Genomic DNA, 27,877 nt, shown 5'->3' on the forward strand with positions numbered 1-27,877 from the left:
TATCGTACCCATCAAGCCATGGTAAGGTGAGACCAGACATTCTTCGTCTTGGAAAATGCCAACGACGCCGACTGGAATTGAAACCCAGGCCCCCACTGAGGTGAGAAGTAGGCACGCTTATCACTCAACCCCCACCGGCGCCATCAGCATTACAAGACATGCCATGGAAATTTTAACCATGTTAACAAGTTGAGTCAACCGAGTCAACGAACAATTGATGTAAATAAGAATATGAAATACGAATATTTTTCGTGCGAAAAATACCTTAGTGTATGTGTTTGATAGATAAAATCAGATTGTTGTAATGCCGTGTAGCACAACTAAAAGGAACCAAATGGATATGAATCGAAACGTACAATAAAACACAATAAAAACATTTTCCTCAAATTCCAATTTTAATTCAATAACATTTGCCAAGTTCATTGGAACAGAATCTAACTTCTAGAACAGTATGTTTTGTTTTTGCTTCTCTGATCTTCTGTCCGGGAACGAACATATCATACAAAACAGAAACAGACAGTAACCTCTACCAAGAAACGAATCCTGCCAGTAATAATGTTTTTGTAGAAGCAAAACTAGGAGGGATTCGTTTCTGTCGTTCCTGCTGCGGTTGCTTCGCCTCGTCTCCTTTGGGTCAGTAAGTAATGTTAATGGAAAGAATTTGTTGATAGCTTAGTTAACTTTGCCCTACTATTAAAGAGAACTGAATCTAAAACACGCACGCGCGCGCACGCATCCCAGCCGATGGAACCTTTATCACACGATTGAGGACTACTTATACAAATAGCTCATCGCAAACATACGCACTAGCTTATCATTGCCGTGTACTTAGCTTAGGTTAATTTCTTGCTTTACTCACGCATGCCGTGCTGCCGAACATTTCGGGTCCTGTCTCTGTAATTCTATAGAAGTTTGTTAAATATATGATTTCTCCGTTTAAAAAAAACAATAATCGAACTAATCAAAACTTATGGGAGTGTGTGTTTGACTGTATGTATGTATTTGATAAAATAAAAACAATACCAGGGAACGTAATCATGGGCGCGAGTGTATTCAATTATTTGCGATTTTAAAACAAATTTGACTAAATCCAGCTTGGATTGTTTTTTCATTCTCATTTCAGTGCTTCCCTTTAGCATATAAAAAGGAATAGACTGGATCCTTCATTGCTAAGACTTTTATATTCTATTTATGTATAGGTGTTTTCTGTTTTTCTTTTGTTGTTTTGCTTCATCACCAGCAGGATTCAAATATGTTTTGTCTATTGAAACTGTTGCATCCATCTCCACTATACGCTACGTGCTCTTTTTACGTTTATCTTAAATATAACTTCTTTTGTCTCTGTTCTACAAGTCACCCACGTCTTCTATAACGATGCCTAATTAGTTGCTTTTTTCGTGTGTTCTATTTGTCAGTTATTGTGTTGCTGTGTTGTGTGTCTAAGTGGATTCCTGCTTGCCTATCTGTAGTATACCTGCGGTAGGTAAGACTAAACCAGCATATGTGTACCTCTGTAGCTACGGTTGTATTTGTTTCATTCATTGTATAATTACTGTTGTTTTCCGCTTACAAGTCATCCGCAATGGGATTTTTTTATTATTTTGTAATCTCCAAGACAACTGTCAAACTGTCGATTATAATATCCGGTATCCAATTTCCTCTCCCCCTTTTTTATGCCAAGTAACCAGTACCATTTTTTCCAATATGACTCCCTCCAGAAATATGCAAACAATGGCTTAGTCCGTTTCGGCGCGCATTCCGCGCACTTCGCCAAGGTGACGCTGTTTGTCCAGCTCCTCTTTGGTCTTGTCCTCCAGCTCACGGATGTCCTCCATTGTAAGCCCGTGCCAGCTGTCCATCCAGCAGAATACTTGTCTACAAAACGATAAGATATTGATATTATATGATAATGAAAGAAAATAAGTATCGTTGTTATACTTTTTAAACTACACTTGGGCCACTTGTTACGCGGTTTGTTTTTGGTTATTCTTGGCCTTTGGATTTATCAAAAAATTGAATTCACCCGACGAATAATTCCACAAAAATAGAAACTCGTAGTAATAAAGAAACCTAGAAATTGGAAAAATCTATCCGCGTAGAAAGCAACTAGTAGTGTATTTTGAAAATTTAACACTGTGAGCCTAGATCACCTTCCACCAACCCAAAAGCATATGACGTCGCGTGTTTTCTAGAGGCGAGTACTGACTCTAAGTTTCTAATATGACATCAGCATCTAGTCGAATATCCTATCGAATCGTATTCCACTTCTCATTCTTCTCGTCATAACTCATAACCAAGTATTACTATGTCTGAAACTCGATTATGCATATGCACAACATGTGATAGATTTAGTTCGGAAAAGGTATTGGAGGGTAACCACCTCTTCGGTGGGCTTTGATCCCACGACCCCAGTACGCTAGACAGGTGCTTTCCCTAGTAAGGTACGAAGGACCTCCGTCGTCATCCGCAGCTTAGCGGGACGACTCTAACTCTCTCTTTTGTACACGTGCCAACCAAGTAGGATGAGTATTTAGAATTGTCCGGCTCCTACACATTTTCTTCATCAGCAATTTACCATAGGCAATTAACCTATGAATTTACCAAGTTAGCTATCTCGGAGAAGAACAAAGCAGAGTAAACAGACTTGTGTAGTAAAAGTCCTATTCGACTGACTGCTGATACCATATAAAAAGCTTAGAGCACGTTTGGGCGAAGCGGTTATTAGGCAAAAACTAGTTAGTCGAAGAAACTATTAAGCCCAGTGATCCCTGAAGTGCGACCCTCTAAGCCTTTTCTAGCGGATCGCAAAGGATTTCTGAGAATACACTACAAGTGGCCCATTGATAAACATTCTACGACCGGAAAAGCTTTTTATTATTTCCAATATTTTGGTGTATTCGAGAACCTGTCAAGCTCGTATCAATATGATGTCGAAGCACTGCACAATGGGAAAAAATCGTAGAACTTTCTGGGGAATTCTGCAAAGGTGGTTAAGTTCACTGCATGAAGCTGCAACACCTCGTTTTACCCCATTGCTCCGTATTTGTAATGTAATTCGTCAAGTTCGAAGTTATGTATAATGGACCAAACATAACACATTCGACATCAAATTTTTCCAAAAAATCGTGTTATGTGAGCTCTGTTTACTGCACGATGTTGGGTTGGGATTTGAGATCTTGCAGAATTTACCCCACGTTCTCATATTCCTCGAATTCCTTTCTAATAACCTCACATTACTCGCCTGATCTAGATTTTTTCATGGAACCGAGTGGAGTTATTTTTGTCCACCGCATGACTAAAGAAGCTAAAATATTGCTCATTTTACCCCACGTTCTATTATTTTTTAACTTAATAAGGCATTTTATGAGACAGATCGAAACAGCTGTTTTTCTCGTGTTTATCGACTTTGACAATTAGTGGGAGCCCGTTTGTTTGTTAATTTCGGGCATAACATTTCGATGGGTCCCATCATCAATTCTACCTATTTCACTTTTCGGCTACCAGGGCTTAAGAACAAAATTTTTCATATGATTCTTAAAACGTGTCGTTAGTTTATTCATACCATTGCATTCTAAGCATGAAAAGCTGAAGAAAACACGAATGAAAAGTAAAACGTTTAAAACATTATTTTGTGTTCGGACCTGGCGGAATGTTCACGCAGAATCACATCAAAACAAAACATCAAAAGTAAATAATCGGGCCACCGCGAAACGTCTCATAAAATACCTTATTACCCAAAGGGCCAAAGTTTTCCGGAAAGCATAACAAAAACTCAAAGGTGCAGCCCAATTGGGTTGTACGCAAAGGTGACGTTGAACTATGTGTTTATCCTATATGCTCCTGAGATTGATTTGAAAAAGAAGATAAACATAAAATTTCAAATAATCGAGGATGAACAACGCTCTCAAGCGTTTACATATCCAAACTATCAATTGATAAAAACTCGCTAGAGAGTAAGAATCGTTCAATAATTCTCGGGTACTTATTCAAAAGGACGTATGTGATTTTGTAAACAAAGATTCGTACGCCGATTTGTCCAATCTGATGGCACTCTCACGCAAACCATCACTACAGACAGGTAGGGGAGGCCTTCGGCTAGCTGGTGGTGGTGTTGGTTTGCGTGGGAGTGCCATCAGATTGGACAAATCGACGTTTGAATCTTTGTTTACAAAATCACATACGTCCTTTTGAATAAGTACCCGAGAATTCTCGCTTAACTTTTCAAAAGGACCTAAGTAACATTTTTTTCATGAATCAATTTGAGTACTGCAATCAAAAGCTTTCATGTTTTTCTGTTGATTGCGCTATTCAAATTAATTCATGAAAAAAATGTTACTTAGGTCCTTTTGAAAAGTTAAGCGAGAATTGTATCTCGATTCGAAGCATTATTGGTAAATGCTACTTTTGAACTTATTTTCCTACATAACACCAAAACACAATGCCAAACATCCGATTGAATTTCATTGTTGACATTAAATTGGTATTATGTAGTTAGGTTTACATTTAAATGATAATCGATTTCAAAATTTGAAAATCACAACCCTGGCTGATAGTGTACGACGCAAACTGGAACAGAGACTAAGCACCCGTCACTAAATCAGTCTAAGCCCCTGGTGGCTCATTACAGAAAAACCCATTGCGAAAGCTGGGCTGTCAACGGCATTTGGTGGTCATCCTATGGAGTCAGTCAAAGTAGACGCGACAAAGAAGTTTGGCAGTTTATTAATAATAATTATTATTGCGAGAAGATTGAAAAATTCTAACCGGGGTCCGACGGTCGACTGTCGGAAAGCTGTTCCGCAAACGTCAAATCACTTGTTGCACGGTAAATTTTTTTGGTTTATTTTTTCTGACAGACACGCACACAATATATGGATTTCCATCCCTTAGTATTTATTTTCATTGAATATTGATTATTAAAATCAACGAGAATATGCAACTTTAAACGAGTGTTATATGCCGCTAAATTTTTTTAACAAGTTTTATGGTACTTTAAAGGCATTTTGTCATATATGTATTTATGTGATTTTGAAACATTTTAGATTCCTCGAATCTTCTTGATATCAAGAAATATCAACATTTTTCGTACAGTGCATGCCATTTTGAAGTTTCCGACACTCAGTCTGCTTCTTCTTCTTTGCTCCGCAAAATTAGAATTTTTCTCTTTTCTCGCAATATTCCTTCACGTGAGTTGCGTCGGACCTAGCGTTTTCTCTGGCAGACACCTACGAATCAGCAAAAACGAGCCGAAGAAAGTTTACCAGAACGCAATCATTGCAGCAGCGAAGAAAATTTCGAGCCCCTCTACTGGCATCAATAGACGTAAGCAAGAAGCTGCCGTCAAACGCCCCCAAGCTTTCGAGAGAAAACGCACGTTTATGTTAGCAGAAACGAACTGCACCAGCTAAAAGCCCTGCAATGGTGGACATAAAAAGCTTTTAATTAATAACTAAAGAAATGCCAATAGATTACCAAGTTGAAAAGCAGGCAAAGTTCCAGTTGGAATGTAGTGCTATGGAAAAAGAAGAAGCTTGCGATGCACTTACGAGATTGACTGAATCACCGAAACCGAGTGCTAAGCTGTTAGCAAGTTTTTAATAGAAAATATAATCAATATAATTAATATAATTAAATTAATAGAAAATATAATAATATAATAACATTGATATTGCAACACACTAGAGTCGGTTTTTACGCAGGGGATATGGGCCGCGTAGATGAAAACAACGTAAAAAACCGCGTTAATTCCAAAATATGTCTGGATGAACAGCGGAAGTCTAGAAAGTCGAGTGAAAAAAATCGCATAAAAAACAATTCCTGTAAAAATAACCGCGTAAAAAACGACTTCAGTGTACATTGGGTATGAAGCATTGACTCTTCCTTGATCGAATGGTCCAAGAAAATTGAAAATCCATCGAGAAACGGCTAAGCTATTAACGATCAAAGTCTATCATATTTTCGTGACGTTTTTCAGTTTTTTGCAATCGTAAAGTGTACCCCAATATAGAAAAGACAGACGTAGTTCTACGTCAAAAAGGAGCATTAGGGTTAAACGAGATCTTGCAGCTTCGTGCAGTGAACTTAACCACCTTTACACGATTTCCCAGAAAGTTCTACGATTTGTGTTTGTTCAGCGCAATCTGCCCGTACCATGGTTTGAATCCAAAAGAGAATGAGAAAATCTCTCACATATCATTTCTGTATACACCGTATACACTCTCGATAGGTAGCATACCGTGAAAGACGTTTTTCGGTTGCTGTTACGATAATGAACTGATTCGGGGGGCATTGATGATGCATTTACACTTGTTTTACACAGCTGTGCGAAAAGAATATGGTCCCCAACATAAAATTAGCGAGAAAAATATGTTTTATCAAACCCCCTCGGTGGAAGCCGCCTATCCGAATCAGTTTTTTTTCAACTTGCATACAAGTGCGATAGTTTTGTTTTCATGGATTGATATGATCCGAAAAGGTTTTTGCCTCTCTTTTATTGTTGTTCGTTATCTATCGAGAGCGATTTCTGCAAACCCTGGCCCGTAACGAACCGAAATATTGAAATCAATTTTTTCCCATGTTTATATTTATGTTTACATTTTTTCCTGTTTATATGTCGTGAATAATTTTATCACTATGATGGAGGTAATGTGGGTCGACAGCAAATAAACTTCGATGTTATCGCCCCGGGTTATGATAATAGCAAATTTGTTTTCAATCGTAGATTTGAAATTGATTTTTTTATTAAGTTTGGTTTGGCGAAAATGAACTGAAATTTTGGATATCAACTATGGATTCTGTTCAAAATACCATTCGAACTTTTTCAGAACCGCAAACAGATTATGTTCAGAACCTTTAAACGGATTCGTTCAGAATTTCAAACATATTAATGCTGTCCAATGAGAGCTTGAAGTAGCTCGAAGTTTCTCCCTGTCCTACTCATGCCCATTTGTTGACAAAAAAGAACGAGCAGGACGGGAACAACTTCGAGCTACTTCGAGCTGCTCATTGGACAGCACTATTATGTTTAATCCTAAACGGACGCTATTCAAATTTCAAACAAATTCCGAAAAGATTATTTTCCGAATCTTGACCGAAATTCTGTTCAGAAGCTCAAGCGAGTTCTTCCAGAATGTCAAATGGATTCGGTTTAGAATTCCAAACGGATTCTGTTCAGAATTCCAGTCGGATGCTGCTCAGAATCCCAATAGGGTTTTCCCAGAACCTCTTCGTTATTTGCTACGACTGGTTATAGTAAACAATAAACCTCGAGCATAAAAAAACACATGAGCGTTATTACATAATCAGACGACATACGATCTTTTGGGAAACCTGAGCCAAAAACATGCTATGACGAAAAAAATTTTTTTCGTTTCAAGTCCGCTACTTCAAAAACGGTACTATAGACTAAAAGTCAGCTACGGCGATAAAACCTGTAGAATGAAATGTTTTTCCAAGCACATATTTTATTTAAAAAAGATTCACAGCAATAAAATACAGTCAACTTTCGCTCGTTGGGCTAAACTCGTAGCCCATCTAGTGAAAGACTTTCGTTGGTTGGGCTGAGATTTCATCTGTCAAATCAGCGAATACAATAGAAATTCAGAGCTGCCAACTGCGAAAAAGAAAAAAAACTGCCGTTGATGTCATAATTTGACGTCCACCTTCGTTTTAAGTAGGCTACAGCCCAACTAACGGGCGCCCAACTAAAGATAGCCCAACGAGTGAAATTTGACTGTACTTTGTTCAAATATACAATATTATGTAAAATTGATTAAAAACTGCAAAAAATATTGCAGAAATACTGCGGCCCGCTTCAATCGCTCACAATTTCAGTGCGGCCCTTGGTAGCAAGCATGCTGGGGATTAATTAAGCCGAACAGGTCATTCGGCCGGAAGAATTTTTCTGCGGATGGGACCATAAACCGAAAATAACTTCTAACTAATTCATTTAAACTTTCAATCATTTTGTTTAAATAGTAATATTAAGCGATTTCACAACGTCCTAAACTTGTACCATTTTCCCAGGAGTGAAATCAATATATTAAAAGAAACCATTTTTATCCTAAATCAATTGACAGCATCATATAATCGCGAAAAAAATGTTTAATAGTTAAAATTGTTACATTTATACAAGATGAAAACTGATCATGGTTTGGAATAAAACGTACCGTGATTTAAACTTATAAATGCGGCCAGGTTCTATGACTACCCGATCAGGAATGCATAACAAAATTATAACTCAATTCTATCAATTGTTGTTATTTAAAACAACGTGTGTTATAATTAGATAATTCGATAAAAATGTGTCTTCGGCCAGTTTTATTTCATATCAAAATTATAACAACATTAGTTATGAATATTTTCACAAAATAATTGCCTACATTTTTTGTAGACATTGGAAAAAAATCGGAGGTAATCACCTTCAGTATAACTTGAACCCGCTCGATATTAATACATAGCTGGAACAAAGTTAATTGCCTACATTATGGATGGAAATCCGGCGTGGTAGCGTACCAGATTTCTATCCGTGATGTAGGCAATTACCTTGAAAGTAGATTTTTGTACAGAAAAATTATATCAACGTTTGTTATAATGTTGATATGAAGGTATCAACCTCTGTTTTAATTATGTTATGGCTAGAGGTATTTTTGATATAATTTTTGTTATTTTAACAACTAACCAGCAAAATTTATAACACATTTTGTTACAATATTTTTCTGAAATAAATAACGCATTATAATTTTGTTATGCATTCTTGATCGGGTAGCCGATAGAGTCCAATAGTAGCGCTGCAAGCACCAAACTGGATTCCTTTGTTTACTTTTTGAATATGCAAAAAAATGAATATTTTTTGTGTGTAATCTTTAATCCGATCTAGCAAACACCGCAAACGGATTCAAAATTTATCTAAGGGTGATTTTTTTACAGCACTACAAAGTTCAACTTTGAAAAGAAAAAACCCCGATTGATCCACCTAGCGGTGTTTGTGCCTTTCTCGTACATTAGATACACAAAAAAAAATTGAGTGAGAAATTCTTAGCGTGTTTTTGGTATACAAATCGTTTCAACTTGTCCCAGTGTTTCTTAGAGATTCATTCTGATTCGCAAGAAGGTTTTGGTTCAATTTAGTTATTAACAACAAATGTGAATTCTTCCAAAAAAATCGGTTTCTTGCGATTTTCAGCCTTTAGAGTTTTAGCCTTTTGTTATTTCAACCTTATGTAAGATTTTTACTTTTTCAGCCTTATGAGTTTTCAGCTTTATGTGATTCAGCCTTATGTGGAAGTCCCAAAAAATCGGCCTTTTCGTTTTCGTATTAGTTTTCACTTCTCCCGGTGTATATTTATCAATCCGCATCTTACTTTAGACACCATTAGTACATACCGGTGGAAAGTTGTGAACAGTCTTCGCTCTGATTTCTGAATGAAGTTCTCTATTCTCGTCTGCAGCCCGAACCACTTGAATTCGCAGGTGACAAGCTTGTAGCAGGTCATCACCGGCTGCACCTTCTTCTTCCACTCAGGACCGACCAGCGGTCCTCGACCGGTTTTCACCGATTTGAATCTACGGGGTAAAATGGCCAATAGATAATAAGGTTGTGAGTAAAAAAAACTAGATGGAATGTATTACTTGGTAGGGTCTTCTGATTCTTTGTAGTCCGCTGCCGTCACTGGATCGTTGGCAATGTCAATATGTACCACATCACGCTGTTTCAGCTTCTCCGGTGGCAGCTCATGAGCCTGATATTTTTTCGGAGTTGAACGGCGAAATATCAGAAAATTCAATGCAAAAGAAATGGAATATGTATTTATTATAAATATTCAACTAATAGAGTGAATCAAATAAAAAAATAGACAAATCTAGTGTTTTGGATGTACATATTGTGATAGAAGTGATGAATGGGTAGAGTTGCAAACGAATGGGCGGAAACATGCAGAGACTGACACTGTGTAGGCGAAATTGTACAAATGGATTGAAAGTAGAGAGAGTGGCCAATTGAATCTCATTTGAAATGTTATAAAGATCTAATTTAAAATGAGCAGTAGAAGAATTAAAGCTATGTACAAAATATGTTAAGAAGTCTTAAGTCTATAATATGATATTGTACATTAAGGTTATCCAATATGTTAGTATAATAGTACACAGGTTTGGAGATTTGAACTACTTAAACCTAGTGATCTATCGTTAAAATAGTTTACAACTAGCAACACGGTGTAAAAACGAAGTATATCTCTATATTTTTTCTACAATATTCTAAAGTTAGATGGGGACTGGAAAACCAAAACAAAAGATAGGAAATAATGTCGAAAGCCAGCAATAAAAAAATTTAAATTTTATTTACTGGCATTTCTAAAGAAAACTGATTGTTCATGTTATTCTTAACCAATTTATCTGAAAAATATTTATTTGTTGATCATGGTAATACCTAAGCCTATTATAACTATTAATCCATTGCTATTTGATTAGTAAATGAGTGAATATTTATTTTAATGTTTAACAGTTACGTGATAAAAAGGCGATATATGTTAAAATATTATATATGTATTCCACAAGCAAGTTACTTTTACTAAATCTAATCAATTATGAATAAGTGACAATATTATGGTAAAACGTGCGGCAAGAAGTTTGCGATTTTTAAATAATATCTGTGCTGACACCGTGTTGTGAATAAATGCGAAAGTTTTGACTATCACAAAAAAGATTATGAATTGAAGAAATCTTCATAATAAACTCTAAAACCTATGAAGTGGAGTTTCACTTCAGTCTCTAGCTGTTAGCGTGTTAGAAGCCTATGTCTAATTCATGCTACAGAAAGTTCTACCAAAGAGTGCAAGAGTAGAGTAAAGCTGTTCTGTTCGAACTGTGCGGCTGCAATCACTCACATTAGTCTGATCACCGCCATCGGCGACGTGCAGTGATTCGATACAGATGATGAAATTTTCCTTCATGTAGCCGGGATTCTTTGATTGATGGTTAGTAGAATAGAATTGGTTGGAGTTTCCACACCGCCACATCACCATCACGCAACACCAGACAAAAGATAGCCACCATTTGCGTCATTTCGCGCGATTTTTTACACGTGTTTTGATTCCATTAGGTGGTTGGTAGGGATGGAAAGCCGGGAATTACGCATTTGCACGCACGCACAGACACACATACGCACAAACACCCGCACCGATTCAAAGTGATGAATGGGACCGTGTTTTCAGTTCCGTGAACATTTTCGGGATTAGTTTGAGGATAGTCGCACACCAAAACCAGCACACAAGGTCAGGAATCATTGTAAGGTGTATTGAGTGTTATTGAATTGCATGGAAAGCGTAAGGATTTACAGGAATATCGGTTGGCATGTAAAGAAACAGACAGAAAGAGGCGCAGAAAAAAAGACAAATGATTAGATTTATCACACTGTTCGGATCACTTACATTTTCGATTTCTCCAACATCTTCGGCATGCAGCGTTTCTACCATCAGAAGAAACTTCTCCTTCATCCATTTGGGATTCTGTTTGTATACGGTATTTTTTGGCATGTTAATGATGATAAGTTAGGTTATGATTGAAAGAAAACCAAAAATGGTTTGACTTTATAGTGAAGTGAGAATACATTAATGTTTAACAATGAAAACATGTACAGAGAAAATCGTCCATTACCTTTTTAATTATATACCGAAGCCATCAAAAAAGTCATTGTGGCAGTCAGAAATATTTACGCTAGGCTCCTACTATCGAACCCACAACACTTCCTTGGTTATCGGAAGTGACGCAAACACACATCATACGGAATTGGGATGTACAAACATCAATATCAGGGATAAGTATCGATTACAGTTCCCTACCTATATATCCAGATTAATCCACTTGGCGGTGACGATGGCTTTTTCGATTCAATCCCTTGATTTTTCATCAGTATGATACACCTAAAAAACAATTGCCTACATTACGGCGCTTGCCAACGCTGTAAGGCAAACAACCAATCAACCGTATATGGTTCAACACACCATTTTCTTCATAACTTTCGTGATTCCCCGTCGAACGCAACTTGTTGCGAGAAAATCAATTAAGAATTACAATATAAAAAAGTGGCTAATGTTTTTCGGTTTTCGTTTGCACACACACATACACACGGACAGACAGACATTTGTTCAGCTCGACGAGCTGATTCGATTGTTATATATCATGGGTCTTCAAAACTTCTATAAAAAGTTTGATTTTGGAGTGAAATGATAGCCTTTGTTGTACGAGAAAGGCAAAAATATCAATACACATATGTAATGCAGATGATAAATCAACATTTAAACTCTTCATGAGACAAGAACTTCTGGATCTGACTCTTGGTAGTCAATCTATCTAGATCAGATTAAAAACTGTCATGTTTTTGTTTAAATATCTACATCAAATCATAAACAAAAATATTTCTAATTGGAAGTGTGTCTAACGTTCAAAAATTCGTTCAAAGATCTCAAGGTAACTGATTGGGTTTCATATTCAGCCGTTCTCAGATCCGAAGACTATAGCATTGAATCTAATATCAAATCCCTTTCACGGTTAGAATCGGCTCCCAACTGTATCTAAAAAAACCCAGATTAATCCACCTAGCGGTGATGGTGCCTTTCTCGTTCGTTCAAAAGGTTTGGAAAAATCTCAAATAACACCAATATGCTGATTGGTCTTATTTTTCATATTTTTTTATATGCATAAAAAAATTATCGCCAAACGCAATTTGTTCCAAACAAATCGGATGAGCATAAGAGCAAAAAATGGCATTTTATTTTGTAGTTTTAAAATTAGTATTTTCGCCATAACTTTTGACCCAATTGTACGATCCGGTCAAGTTTCTATAGGAAACAATGGGACAAGATTCTGCGTCGAGTGCAATCTGTTGCGAGCGACCTGAGAAGCACACATATTGCACATCAATCACAGTAACTTATATATGACCGGATTCAGTCACTATATGGTTACTGCAACCAGATTTGTTGAACTTGTGTTGCTTGGGGGGGAATAGATGAAGTCTAAGTGCTAAAAAAAATGAGCTAGACTTTTTTGAACTCTTTTTCACAATAAATAGTAATTTGACCATAACATCTAAACCCATAGTCCGATCTGGCCAATTTTCAATAAGAAAATATGAGACATTCTGCGTCGAATGCAATTTAATGCGAGCAAATCGGTTGAGGATAAGTGCCCGAAAAATGAGTGACATTTTTTTAGCGATTTTTCCATAAAAAAGGCAAAAATGATATAATTTTCGATCCCATAGTCCGATATGGCCAATTTTCAATAGGAAACAACGGGACAGGATTCTACGTCGAATGCAACTTGTTGTGAGCAAATCGGTTGAGGATAAGTGCCCGAAAAATGAGTGACATTTTTTACGCGATTTTTTGTATGATTTTGTATTTTGGCCATAACTTTCGATCCCATAGTTCGATCTGGCCAATTTAAAAAAGGAGACAGTGGGACAGGATTCTGCGTCGAATGCAACTTGAGGCGAGCAAATCGGTTGAGGATAAGTGCCCGAAAAATGAGTGACATTTTTTACGCGATTTTTTCGTAGGATTTTGTATTTTGGCCATAACTTTCGATCCCATAGTTCGATCTGGCCAATTTCAAATAGGAAACAATGGGACAGGATTCTGCGTCGAATGCAATTTGTTGCGAGCAAATCGGTTAAGGATAAGTGCCCGAAAAATGAGTGACATTTTTTACGCGATTTTTTCGTATGATTTTGTATTTTGGCCATAACTTTCGATCCCATTGTTCGATCTGGCCAATTTCAAATAGGAAACAATGGGACAGGATTCTGCGTCGCATGCAACTTGTTGCGAGCAAATCGGTTGAGGATAAGTGCCCGAAAAATGAGTGACATTTTTTACGCGATTTTTTCGTAGGATTTTGTATTTTGGCCATAACTTTCGATCCCATAGTTCGATCTGGCCAATTTAAAAAAGGAGACAGTGGGACAGGATTCTGCGTCGAATGCAACTTGAGGCGAGCAAATCGGTTGAGGATAAGTGCCCGAAAAATGAGTGACATTTTTTACGCGATTTTTTCGTAGGATTTTGTATTTTGGCCATAACTTTTGATCCCATAGTCCGATCTGGCCAATTTCAAATAGGAAACAATGGGACAGGATTCTGCGTCGCATGCAACTTGTTGCGAGTAAATCGGTTGAGGATAAGTGCCCCAAAAATTAGTGACATTTTTTACGCGAGTTTTTCGTAGGATTTTGTATTTTGGCCATAACTTTCGATCCCATAGTTCGATCTGGCCAATTTCAAATAGGAAACAATGGGACAGAATTCTGCGTCGAATGCAATTTGTTGCGAGCAAATCGGTTAGAGATAAATGCCCGAGAAAAGAGAGACATTGTATACGCGAGTTGTTCGTATGACTTTGTATTTTGGCCATAACTTTCGATCCCATTGTTCGATCTGGCCAATGTCAAATAAGAATCAATGGGACAGGATTCTGCGACGAATGCAACTTATTGCGAGCAAATCAGTTGAGGACAAGTGTCCGAAAAATGAGTGACATTTTTACGCGATTTTTCGTATGAATTTGTATTTTGGCCATAACTCTCGATCCCATAGTTCGATCTGGCCAATTTCAAATAGGAAACAATGGGACAGGATTCTGCGTCGAATGCAACTTGTTTGCGAGCAAATCAGTTGAGAATAAGTGCCAGAAAAAAGAGTGACATTTTGTTGAGTAGTTTTGCGCACACACACACACACACACACACACACACACACACACACACACACACACACACACACACACACACACACACACACACACACAGACATCACCTCAATTCGTCGAACTGAGTCGATTGGTATATAACACTATGGGTCTCCGGGCCTTCTATAAAAAGTTTGTTTTTGGAGCGATCATATAACCTTTACCGTATACTTAGTATACGAGAAAGGCAAAAAGTCTCAACGCTTTTCAAGAAAGCTGTCCTATTAAAACCTTTTGCTTGAACAGTTGTCCAATGATGGAATAAAAAAAAAATATAACTTTATACAAACTGCTCAAAGAGAATTAAACCGTGACAATAATTCTCTCTTAAGGGCAGCAGAGACTATAGTCCAGAGCTAGTCTAGCTTGGCCTTCCATGCCACTGCGGGGCTTGCCTAGAATGTGGTGAGGTTTGACACTGGGCTCTGTTAAACTTCTATTAAAAGCTGTATGCGAGCCATCGGCGTATATATGTATCTGATACGAACCCCCGGCGAGATAGGAGGTTTGCGCAAGCAATACAGGCAATATCGGCAATAGGCCGATACAATCGGCAATGAATAGGCAACGAATAAAGTATCACGATTGGCATCTTAGGACGTGGAATTGTAGGTTGCTATGTATCGCATGTTGGGATAGGATAAGCTGCGATTAATTACATCCCTGAAACTTCAACGTAGTGGCACTGTAGGAAATTGGCTGGACAGGACAGAAAGTGTGGAATAGCGGGCATCGAGTGGCTACTTTCTACCAAAGCTGTGGCATCAGCAACGAGCTCGGAACAAGCGTAATCGTGCTGGGTAAGATGCGCCATAGCGTGTGATTGGGCAGCCAATTAGCGCAAGGATGCGCAAGCTGAAGATAAAATAGCTTTTTTTCAACTACAGCATCATCAACGTGCACTGCCCACACGAAGTGCGACCCGATGACAAGAAAGATGCGTTCTATGCACATCTGGAGCAGACTTACGATAGATGCCCACTGCGGGACATCAAAATCGTCATCAACGACTTGATAGACCGGTGACCGGACCGGATAGTCTATATCATATCAACAACGGCCAACGATGTATAAACATTGCAGTCCGAAGCACTTTCTTAACCCGCAAGAATATCCAACAATGCTACATGGAGATCACCCTACCAAGAAACGTAAAACCATCTCGACCACGTTCTAATCGACGGTAAACTCTCTCCGACATCACGAACATCCTCAATTACCGCAGTGCGAATATAGAATCCGGTCATAACCTCGTTACAGTATGCCAGTGCTCAAAACTTTCGACGGTGTACAACACGCGTTGAAGTCGAATTCCGCGGCTAAATATTGGGCGGCTACAAGACAGACAGTAGTTGGAAGCGGCACTTCCAACGACAGAGCAGCTAGGCGATTCTCTTGAAGATGGCTATCCGTCCACCGCAATCACTGCATTAGGCATAGTGGTCCCAGAACTTGAGCTTCAGCTTGATTGACAGCCTGTAGTTGCTACTCCATTATGAGCAGATCAGCTGTTCTTGCACAGAGAACCAACAGATTTGCTTGGGACTAGCACTCATCTTCAATGTACAAGTACTGGCGATCTCATTTGTTAGGTCACACTGGCGCATGCCACGTCAGAATGCAAGTCAAGGGAAGGGGAGGAAATGATGATGCAATCATTCGCCCACTGCAAGCCACTTGCCACGAGTTCATGCAGAATTTGTTGGAATTTCTGGGCTAAGTTTTGGGGGGCAGAGGTTCGTCTAAAGCTGCTAATATGATAGATAGGAGAAAGCAACTGATATTATTTCTTATTGGATGTAGGGGAAACGAGCTTTTCGTTCATTTCCAATCCTAGCACTAGCAGTTTCTACTAGAATAGTCAAGTTGAAGGTAATAGTAAAGAAATGGAAACGGTATGTAAGTCCATTTCCAGTTCTAGCGATTGCTAGAACATGAGAAATATAGAGAAAGATACAAAGTAGGAGAATGGAACGGACCTGGGATTGAATCCACGACATCCTGCGTATGAGGTAGAAGCAGTATCCTTGTAGCCACCAAGCCCCGGATTGCATTAGGCATAGTGGTCCAGATCAGAGAAACGACTGATATGACGGCGAATGAGAGCAATTACTGGAGGAGAATAATGCAGAATGGACGAAATTGATGCAATACCGCACGAGAGTAAACAAGAAACGATACAATCGGGCAAAGCCTGATCTCCAGGAATTCCAGAAGGAGATAGACCGACTAAAAAAAAAGTTCTTGGAGTTGTCCAATTACCAGGAGAGCTACTCAAAGTCCGTGATGAGGCACTGGTTAGAACGCTGCCCTGGGTAATTACCAGAATTTGGGACGATGAGGTTCTGCCGCAGAAGTAGATAGAAAGTGTCGTGTGTCCCATCTACAAAAAAAGCGATAAGCTGCACCGAGCAATCACACAAGGTACTCTCCCAAATTGTATGTCAACTAGCACCAATGAATTGCCGAAGCAATTGAGACAGCAACAGGCACTCTAATTTTCATCTACTCATAGTTTTCAATTGTCCTGCTTTTGACGGAAATTGAGTAAAATTTCCGTGGGAAGAAAAGAGAGGGCAATACTATTTTACTCAGTTACTGAGTAGGTGAAAGTTAGCGTGGGCGGGAATCATGAGCGAACGCTCTTACACGGACCTGGTGTTCGCCATCTACTTCAGCAATGTCGGAAATACAACGTGCCCAGGGTTGTTCAAAAAATCGATTTTGCTCTACAACGCTCATCTGATTATGTATCATGTTCTGAGTGTCCTGCCCTGTCCGCTGAGTGAAAGCTTTTGAGTATTCCTTTTAGCTATGCTTTTAACCTGCGCTTAAGGTGACTCGGGGAGGCACTAAACACCAAGATTTTTTTATGTACATGTTATCCGACCTGTAAATATCCCCAACTCAGCCATCTTGGATTTTTGTATAGAGTTTTTGCTCGTTTGTTTACGCTTTGCACTGAAAATTTATGTTCCCCCCCCGCGCTGGTTATTCCCATCTACTGACGAAGTCATATAACCTGTACATAAATAAAATCTTGCTAAACACCGTGTTATTTCTCCTATCTTTCGTCTCTTTCTAGCATTTTCACCTCGCAACTTTGGAGCGGCGTATTTCGGTTTTCAGTTGTTTGATGTAACTGTAAATGTATCAACATGTAGATTGCGAGTAAGCACGCACCGGTGATACTTTTTCAAAATCATATTTGTTGAGCATGAGCATGAGCATTATGACCGCACAATTCGTAGTTGCTACTCCGTGATTGACTGAACTTGTGAAATTGTACAGAGAACACAATGAATGGGGCTTGGGATTAGCTACCCATTCTCAATGTACACGTTTCGGGAGCTCAAATATTTAAAGTCAATAACGGCGCCGGCCACGTCCTCACGGTCATATAGGAATGGAAGGATTGTTAGTCCGACTCTCGTTGCTACTAGAGACCGAGTATACCTCTGCATCTCCACGATTGTCTTGGGATAGGATATCGTCTTAGTTACAAAGGATAATTTATCTGGATTCACTTTGGTAAGCGATGCGATCTATGGGATGGGAAATGACACTAATACGAGTTAAAAGTTTAAAACATGCACGCCCGGTGGCATATGAAAGCCAAGGAGATTCGCGTTTTGAACGACCGCACGGAAGCGCAGCACTCTGTATTCACTTGTTCGATGGCTACAGCAAACTATTGAAGAATTCGCTTTTTTCGACCGCGCGCGACATGCGCATGAGCCACCGAACACAAGATAGATACTTTTTTTCTTTCCCGACGACTAAAACACGCACTGCACTTATTTGTTCGATAGCTACTCTTATTACCGGCCGCGCAATGCAGAACAAATATTTCGGCCGATCACGTGATCGTTCTGCAGTCCGAAACAAGAGAAATCTCGCACTGAACTGATTTTTATTACCGGCCGCACAATGCAGAACAAATATTTCGGCCGATCACGCGATCGTTCTGCAGTCCGAAACAAGAGAAATCTCGCACTGAACTGATTTTTATTACCGGCCGCACAATGCAGAACAAATATTTCGGCTGATCGCGCGATCGTTCTGCAGTCCGAAACAAGAGAAATCACGCACTGAACTGATTTTTATTACCGGCCGCGCAATGCAGAACAAATATTTCGGCCGAACACGCGATCGTTCTGCAGTCCGAAACAAGAGAAATCACGCACTGAACTGATTTTTATTACCGGCCGCGCAATGCAGAACAATATTTTGGCCGATCGCGTCATCGTTCTGCAGTCCGAAACAAGAGAAATCACGCACTGAACTGATTTTTATTACCGGCCGCGCAATGCAGAACAAATATTTCGGCCGATCGCGTCATCGTTCTGCAGTCCGAAACAAGAGAAATCTCGCACTGAACTCTTTTTCAAAATCATATTTGTTGTAGAAAAAAAGTTAAGCATTCAATGATGAAAATGATGACGATTTTATGATTGTTAGTGCTTCCCGTGTCATCTTAATGAGGAAGCGCCATAATCAGTATAATAAAAAAATAATTTTCCCCATACTAATTACATGCAAACTTAAAACGGCTTGTGCTAAATCAGTTTTAATCCAAATTAGCATTAGCATTAGCATTTAGTAGTTCGCACAAATTCGTAGGTGGTACAAGCCAAGACTATTGTATGAGAGTAGCATCACTTTCATCCGTTACCACAGATATTGATTTGGGACTAATCACTAACTCTTAGATGGAAGCAATGTACTCTCCAATAGTCGAGATCTGTCCTGGCCACGTCCTTGCGAATGCTGAGGAAGGGGAAGGATGGTTTGTTGGACACCTACTTAAGAAAGATGCAGGAAGAACTAAGATAGAAATACAAAGTAGGAAAGGGACGAGCCTGGAATTGAACCCACGACCTCCTGCATATAAGGCAGAAGCGGTAGCCACTAGACCACCGAGCTCGTCTGTGCTAAATCAGTTTTAATCCAAATGAGCTCAAATTTTCGGATGATACTCAGAGCATGATACAGAATCAAATGACCGTTGTAAAGCAAAATCGATTTTTTGAACCACCCTAGCCCATACACTATTTGTTCATGGACTTCATATTATTATAGAATTATTATAGCATAATAATATTATAGAATCGATCAAGACCAGCTATGGCAGCTAATGCACGAACACGGATTTCCGGATAAACTGATACGGTTGGTCGAAGCGACGATAGATTGGGTGATGTGCGTTGTTCAAGTTTCAGGGGTATTATCGAGTCCCTTTAAAACGCGCAGAGGGTTGCGGTTAAGATGGTGGTCTTCCATGCCTGCTATTTAACATCACTTCGGAGAAGGTAATACGAAACAAAGAAGGCCTATGTCAGACTGGAGAGGGAGGCTAATCATAGAGTTTCTCTCGAAAATTTAGTGAAATTTTTCGTAGAAATTTCAGGATCCTTCAGAAAAATTTAGAAATATTTACTGCAGTAGAAGAATTGTTGAGAAAATTCTTAAGATTTTTTCGAGAAAATTCGAAATAGACACTTCGAAAACAGGAAACTATATACATAGTGCTAACATATCAACACATTGATGTCACACCCGACAAGCAAAGAGATAAACATATAAATTACATACGAACAGCAATATAGATGAGAAAACTAAAATTTGGAAAGTTGAAAAGAATTATAAAAATCAAATTCAAATACACACAATATTTTTTTCAACCCGGTTGGTAATCTTTAATTTCCCGGTTAACCTGATCTATCGCCTGAATTTTCTTTGATTTTTTGTTATTACTTTCATGGGGTTAAATCCTAGTTTTATTAACGCTAAAGGTTTTAATCGACTAAAATCCACCCGTGTAAAAAAAGAACTGGGTGTATTTGGTAAATATATGTATACAGATTTTTATAACAATCCTAAGGTTAAAAACCCAGATTAATCCACCTAGCGGCGATGATGCCTTTCTCGTGCATCGTAAAATGTACTGAAAAAATCACATAGGAAAGGTCAAAAAAGCACTTTAGGGGGATATATTGCATTTTTTCTATCATTTTGCATGCTTTTGCATTAATTACTATGCAATCCCACCATTCTTGAAAAAAAAATTTTTTTCGGTTTTGAAATTTTTTTTCCAAGGTCCCCCCTTGGGAAAAAACAATGATTTTTCAATAATTCCGAAATGCAATGTCCGATCAGGCCAATTTTCAATAGCAAACAATGGGACCGCATTCCCGTCGAATGCAACTTGTTGCGAGTAAATCAAGTCATGCTAAGTTTCACAAAGTGTGTCTACAAAATTTGTATACATACAGACACACACACACACACACATACATACATACCCACAAACAGACATCACCTCAATTCGTCGAGCTGAGTCGATTGGTATATAACACTATGGGTCTCCGAGCCTTCTATCAAAAGTTTGGTTTTGGAGTGAAATTATAGCCTTTACGTATACTTAGTATACGAGAAAGTCAAAAAAAAAATCTGGTGATTAAAAAATTATTTAAATTCCAAAGAGAATCGAATTATTACGAAAGGATAGCCCATTTTCTTGCGAGCAACGCAAAATTACCGCCACTATATCAGCAACGGGATTTCCAAACACACGTCCCAATACTGGTGATAAAACGTTTCGATTGTGTAAGTATTCGTAACCAATTTTAATTAAATAAAAACAAAGCATCGCTATCATTATTTATCAGAAATACTTACAATCTATCATTCTGTACGTGTAATCTAGGATATAGGCTGTCTGCTAAAACACCTCCCCATCACATCGCAAAGCCAGGAAATTACTTCCAGATCATTTGCCAAACCAACTTCCGTTTACTCAAAAAGTATACGACACCGCAACGGCACAAGTTTTGTGGTGATCCTAACCCCATCAGCCCACGAATACACTCAGTTCCGTTTCTGCATTTTAGCCTAGCGTTGATTGTGATTTTCTTTGTACATTTCACCATTCCCTCTCGAGTCAACGCGTGGATTATGATTTTCTCTGTACAGTTTACCATTCCTCTCAACAAGTCATCACCAAACTACAGAGGGGCTGAAAAGTGAACATTTTCGCATCCCATTATCCTTTCTTGAAGTGTCGTGCCCTTTCTGGGAGCAATGGTGTCGAACGCTACTCTGATGGCGTTTTTATCTTTCACTACATTCTCTGCTAAATACATACGGTTATAACTGTCCGGCAGTAGGGGTATGCATTCCAGGCTTCTTCGTGCACTTCCAGCGATCCTTTAGGCGCTAGCAGTCTGATGAAGGCCGGGACCTTCGAGGCCAAGTGATAGATTTTGTAGGTGTACTGTCCCGAAGAGTATTTGCCTCCTGCGCATGGATGGGGAAAACGGAAAATGGATAAAACGTGAAAATCGGCCTGTCATAAGACGAGTTTGAACAATCCCATTGAATTCCACCACTTAAGTGGTGGAATTCAATGGGATTGTTCAAACTCGTCTTATGACAGGTGAAAACATTCCACTAAAAAGCTCAAAATAATTTTCTTGTGAAAATCGGGTTTACTTGATTGGCTAAGTGGTTGGTATTAAACTCACCGAGCAGTGGGTAATTAGTGAAGGGTTCATTTTTGAGCACTTCTATTCCTTCTCCGCCTCCGGTTTCGTTTTTGGACACCTCTGCCACTGAATAGAGCTGTGCAACTTGATACTGTAAAGATGAGAAGATATGGAAATGCATCAATTTATATTATTCAGAGTACTTTTTATATGTAACTTATAGGATTTCTTTTCTTCACACATTTCTTTTCTATCTGACACATATGTCCATTAATATCATGAGTACATTTCTTTTCTGTCGTCACTCTTGGTCTGCTGTTATAGCATAAGTACCCCATAAATAAATAAATTAACTGGCGCTCAATGTATGTCAGACAATCTTTGCCCGGTTTTATATTAACATGGAGCCGACTTGGAATTAGCTTGGGAACGCTCAAGCAACCATGGAACATATTTAGAAGGACAGTGACGAGGCCATCCAAACCTAACACAGGCAACAGTTATATGAAGTGAAACGAATGGTGTTCAGGACACTTTGCGGAAATTTCTTAGCCGGGTGGAATAATAAATCCATCCGGCAAAAACGTTAACTTTCTTTCAGCATAAAGTAAGAAAAATCTCTGCTCTTATCCTTTGCTGAAATTAATGGTATTTCCTGTGAATGTTTGCCGACCAACATTCGTCCTTGACTGCTGCGCTACAAAATAGCTCCACGCCTTCCCGAGCGTAATAGGACATGATTTATGATCAATTACTAAATGATGTGAAAATATACCATACATAAGCATGTAATTGGATACAGAGAATGTGACCCATGTATAACGATCGTTTATCAAATTATATCGTTGTGATTATACTGCAGCCTGGCTAGCCAACGTTGGACTGCGTATGAATGTAAAAGTGTCCATTCCAGTTTGAGTTAGTTGTTCATTTAGCAGTAAGCGCGAATTGTTAAATATTACACGAGCCAATCAAATTGTCTGCAAAGAAAAAGTGAAAAAGTAGGTCGATTCACATTCCCAAAATACTCAGTGATATACACGGAGATGTTTTCTTGTGAAGTGTTTTAGTTTTACGAGTTCTACATGGAATGGTCATGATCTTCGAAGTGAAGTGGTATATAGGTCAATTAGGCGTGGTAAGAACATAATAAGTCAGCTATGGACCCTATATATGACTCGATTAGACCGTATACCAGTCACTATAATTATGTCAGATGTGCTACTCAGGTGGGTGGTGTGGTTTCAATACTCACCGGTAGACAATGTAATTTATTTTTCGCATGGTTTCATAAATATTCTTCATCTCAAACACATTTTTCCAGTCTTCAGTTACGTTTTCTACAATATTAAATTAAGAAGAAGGTCAATGAGCCTCAAGTTTAAAAGACATCTGTGCGACGTTCCGTTTTGAACTTTATGTGCTGTTTTCGTTTGTCATTTGTATGCCGTTCTTATAGATTCTTCTCCTTCTATGATTCTCTTTGCCCTGACCTAGAATTAAACCCGCTTATTATAATTTAGTAGTTTTAACGACTAGGCTATCTGGAGCCTCAATCGTACAGTTTCTTACATTTGTTTTACCTTTTAATCTCCATATATAAACATGAGCTTACATTTCCTTTGCATTAGTATTAGCATTAGCATTGTTACGGTGTAATTCGTAGATTGGACACTAGTGATACTCATGTTTAACTTTTGAGATCCTTATCTAGAATGCTATCAGAAATCAAGAAGGGGAGTGGTCCTTGATTCCAGTCAAAGTCCAGACAAAAAATAACAAAAGGATGAGGATTACTACTCCTGGCCACGACCATATTCACCGTAACTAGGGAGAGGAAGGAATTGTTGATGTACTATTACTATTACTATTACTATTACTTTAAACAATTCAAGGAACAGCTGTAAAAACATATGTAATATATTAAGTTTTTACAGTAAGTTTAGTTCCAAAAAAATAGCAGCTATACTAAAATGACGATAAATTAATTTGGTTGAATATTTATTTTTATTTAATTTATTTTGTTATTTTTTAGGAACTTGTTCATTTCATGTAATGGTTCTGGTCCCATGAGATCCTTCAAAAATCATCCCTGGATTCCACTAGAGATTCACGGATTCAAACAGGAGTTCCTTCTAAGATTCCTCTAAAACGTCATCCTGGAACAACAGCTCCCAAGCACTCTTCCTGGGATACCATTGAAGTTTGTTCGAAAATTCCATACAGGATTTTATTTCATATTCAATCTGGACCTGTGCGCCGATTGAAATTTTTCTCGGCGATAGCGGGATAGATCATTTCGCTGATGATTGGCGGTGGCGTGAATTAATGTCGTGCATTAGAAATTTTCCGGAATTCTCCCAGGAATTCCTCCGCAAGTTCGTAGAGGTATTCCTTCGTAATTCCTCCGTAATTTCCTCCAGGAATTCTTCCAGAAGCTCCTCCGGAAGTTCCTACAGAAGTTCCACAGCATGTTCCTCCAGGAATTCGTCCATAAGTTCCCCCAGGAATTCCTCCGTAAGTTCCTCCAGGAAATTCTCCGGAAGTTCCTCAAGCAATTCAGCCGGAAATTCCTCTAGGAGTACCTCCTACAGGAGTTCCTCCGGAAGTTCCTCGAGGTATTCCTCCGGAAGTTCTTCTAGGAGTTCCTCCGTTAGTTCCTCCAGGAATTCCTTCAGAAGTTCCTCCGAAAGTTTCCTCAGGAGTTCCTCCAGGAATTCCTCTGGAAGTTCCTCCAGAAATTCTCCAGGAAATTTTTCTTGAAATTCCTCCGGTAATTCTTCCAAGAATTCATCCGAAAGTTTCTCCAGAAATTCCTCCATAAATTCGTCCGGAAGTTCCACCAGAACTCCGAAAGTTTCTCCAGAAATTCCTCCAGAAATTCGTCCGGAAGTTCCACCAGGAATTCTTTCGGAAGTTGCTTCAGAAATTCTCCCGGAAGTTCCTCCAGGAATTCCTCGGGAAGTTCTTCCAAAATTTTTACAATGACTTATAGGAGTGCGCTAGTAAAATTTCACCAGAATTTTTTCCGTGAATTCTTTCAAAAATTCCTCCGAACATTCATCTTAAATTATTACCAAGTATTTGTCCGTTAATTCTTTCAAATATACCCAACAATTTCCCTACTAACTTGGTGAATTCTTCAGCAATTCACTTAGGAATTCCCTTAGAATTATCTACGTCTCCTCTTCCAGAACTTCCACCAGAAAATCATTCAGAAATTCCCATGTAACTTCTCCTGGCATTCTCTCTGGAGTTACTACAGAAATTCAACCAAGCTTTCTTCATTAATTAATTCGAGGTCTTTCCAGAGATACCCTTTGAATGTCTTCAGTGGCTAACGGAAAACCACGGAAAGCCGATGGGCGCCTCCTACTCACGCTCCGGAAACTTTTCCGAAAATTCCTCCTAGAACTCTCCCGCAAAAATGTTCAGGGGTTTTTTCTTCGCGAATTCTTCCGGAAATTTCTTGAGAAATTCGTTTGCAATCTCCAGATATTCTCCCTGAAATTTTGTCAAAACTCTTACGGAGTAACCTCCAAAAATTCCCCTTGAAATTCCTCTGGAAATTATTTAAGGAACAAGGTTTCTGCGGATACTTCGCCTAAAATTTCTACAAAAAAACATCTAAAAAGCCCTTCAAAATTTCCCAAGAATTACTTCCAGGAATTTGCAGCAATGTCTTAAAACAATAACAATAACAATTACTTCGGGAAGTTCCTTTTTCAGGAAGAATTTCGGAAGAAATTTTTGGATGAGTATTCGAAGGAGTTCTCAAAGTATTTCCCTGAGTATTTCCTAAAGTAATTCCTGAATAAAATTTCGATGGAGTTCCTGGTTTGAGTACCAGGAGGATTTTTTGGATAAATTCTTGATGGATTTTCCGATGAATCCTGGAGATTTGGAGAATCTCTGGGGAAATGCTCAGAGGGACTATTAGAAGAGTATCTGAAACAAATCTACGAGAAATTCTAAAATGAGAACTTTTTTTTTTCAAATGAAGTGCATAAGGAATTTTCAGAGAAAAATATTTTTGAATTTCCAAACAAATTTCAAAAAAAAGTTATGAAATAATTTCAGACTAAAATATGAAAAAAAACGTAGTATCAATTTCAAGGACCGTTCTTGAAGATATTCTTCAGTTTCCTGAAGAATAATTTCCACATTTTCAGTAAAAGTTTTTTTTTTGGCCAAGAATATGTTGCATAAAGGGGATCTAGTGGCCATGTTGCCAAAGATACAGGGCCGGATTTAGCCGGAAGGGGGACCCGGGGCCGACAGCTTGTGGGGGCCCCAAAATGTACAAAAAGGTTTAGTTTTGGTATATAATATTTGTGGGGCCCGACTTTACCGACAGGCATTGCATCAATTCGTCTAGCTAAGGTGTATATGAAAGTTAGCCCTCCGAGCCTCCTAGTGGACTATAGCCTTTTTGGACATATAGCCTTGGTGTACGAGAAAGGTAGAAACGTCTGAGTACACGCGACCGCTTACGTAAGGCAATCAAACTCATCAAATGCTTTAGCCAAGCAAGCCTATGGCACAGCAGAGTGCGATTGATTCGCATTCTATACCAGCCCGCCCAGCCCGTTGCTGGGGGGCATGGAGTGCGATCCACTCGTTTAATAAACAATGTACACTCGCTTGACTGTGGATATACAACAGTAAAGCACATGTGGAGATTGGACAAATCAAGCATCCGAAAGATATTAAATTTGCAACAAAGAGAGCTAACCGCGGTGGAGGTTGGTATTCGGATTCTGATGGCTTTTCCGCAAACGTGACCTTATAGGTCACTCCTGACGGAATCCAAGTTTAAAAGTGCTCGCGTTTTCGGGGGCACACCACTCGATACGGAAGCAACGAACAACTGTCATTTTTATCATTTCAAGCATGCTGCGACGCAGCAAAGCAAAATCAACAAAAATGACAGTTGTGCGCTGCCTCCGAATCGAGTGGTGTGCCCCCGAAAACGCGAGCACTTTGGAACTTGGATTCCGTCAGTGGTCAGTGGTTGCGTCTCCACGGACTATCCATACTAGAATGCTGATTCGCCGACGCGTGGTACTTTGTTCCCTAGGAGCCGCCAGCTGAAAGGCGTTTTGCCTCATGAGTTTTCCGGCAACAATATATCACCAATTTTTTGAAATGTGAATATTATCAATATGATTTTTGACAATTGACAATTTTTGAATGGCATCAACTAGCTATCTTGTTTAACTGAATGTAAAAATACCCATGAATAGCGTTACAAATAAGACAATAGAGCAGTGTTTGCTTAGCTAGGGCATATTGCCCCCCCTTCCCCTACGTCTCATGAGACTTATCTCATGCGCTAGGAATGCAAAGATGGCGTTACTTGGGTGACGATATTATTAAATGAAATATTCCCGCCCAAGCTGTTTTACGCACATTCGCTGTTGTTTGCAAAGATTTGCCATGGCAAACTGCGCAGAGAGATATCTCAATGCGACTCACCAATGTAAATGTGAGGTACACAAGCTTCGTGACTTCGTGAGACTCCTGTGCGCTAAATTTTGTGTGCGCGTAGCAGTCGTTGCTCAAACTCATCCTTTTATGTACGCGTGCATGATGTCTGCTAATAAGACGCCTGTGAAACCAACCGTTACGAATACATAAGAAAA

At 38.9% G+C, this 27,877-nt stretch overlaps 1 protein-coding gene across 2 annotated transcripts in view; it reads right to left on the reverse strand.

The window, feature by feature from the left end:
* Nucleotides 1-372: 372 nt before the first annotated feature.
* LOC134220768 (phosphatidylinositol transfer protein alpha isoform) overlaps nt 373-27,877 on the reverse strand; it is a 74,356-nt gene continuing 46,851 nt past the window's right edge. Inside the window, exons 3-8 of one of the 2 annotated variants that reach the window (XM_062699873.1) lie at nt 22,272-22,383; nt 21,893-22,044; nt 10,884-10,961; nt 9,631-9,740; nt 9,385-9,564; nt 373-1,875 (exon numbers count right to left, since the gene is read on the reverse strand). In XM_062699873.1, coding sequence (XP_062555857.1) covers nt 1,737-1,875; nt 9,385-9,564; nt 9,631-9,740; nt 10,884-10,961; nt 21,893-22,044; nt 22,272-22,383 — 771 coding nt within the window. In that variant the 3' untranslated portion in view covers nt 373-1,736. Of the gene's footprint in view, nt 1,876-9,384; nt 9,565-9,630; nt 9,741-10,883; nt 10,962-11,426; nt 11,505-21,892; nt 22,045-22,271; nt 22,384-27,877 lie in introns of both variants that reach the window. The other variant, XM_062699872.1, reaches the window with a different exon arrangement.

Source organism: Armigeres subalbatus, chromosome 3, assembly GCF_024139115.2.
Source record: "Armigeres subalbatus isolate Guangzhou_Male chromosome 3, GZ_Asu_2, whole genome shotgun sequence".
Classification (NCBI taxonomy): domain Eukaryota; kingdom Metazoa; phylum Arthropoda; class Insecta; order Diptera; family Culicidae; genus Armigeres; species Armigeres subalbatus.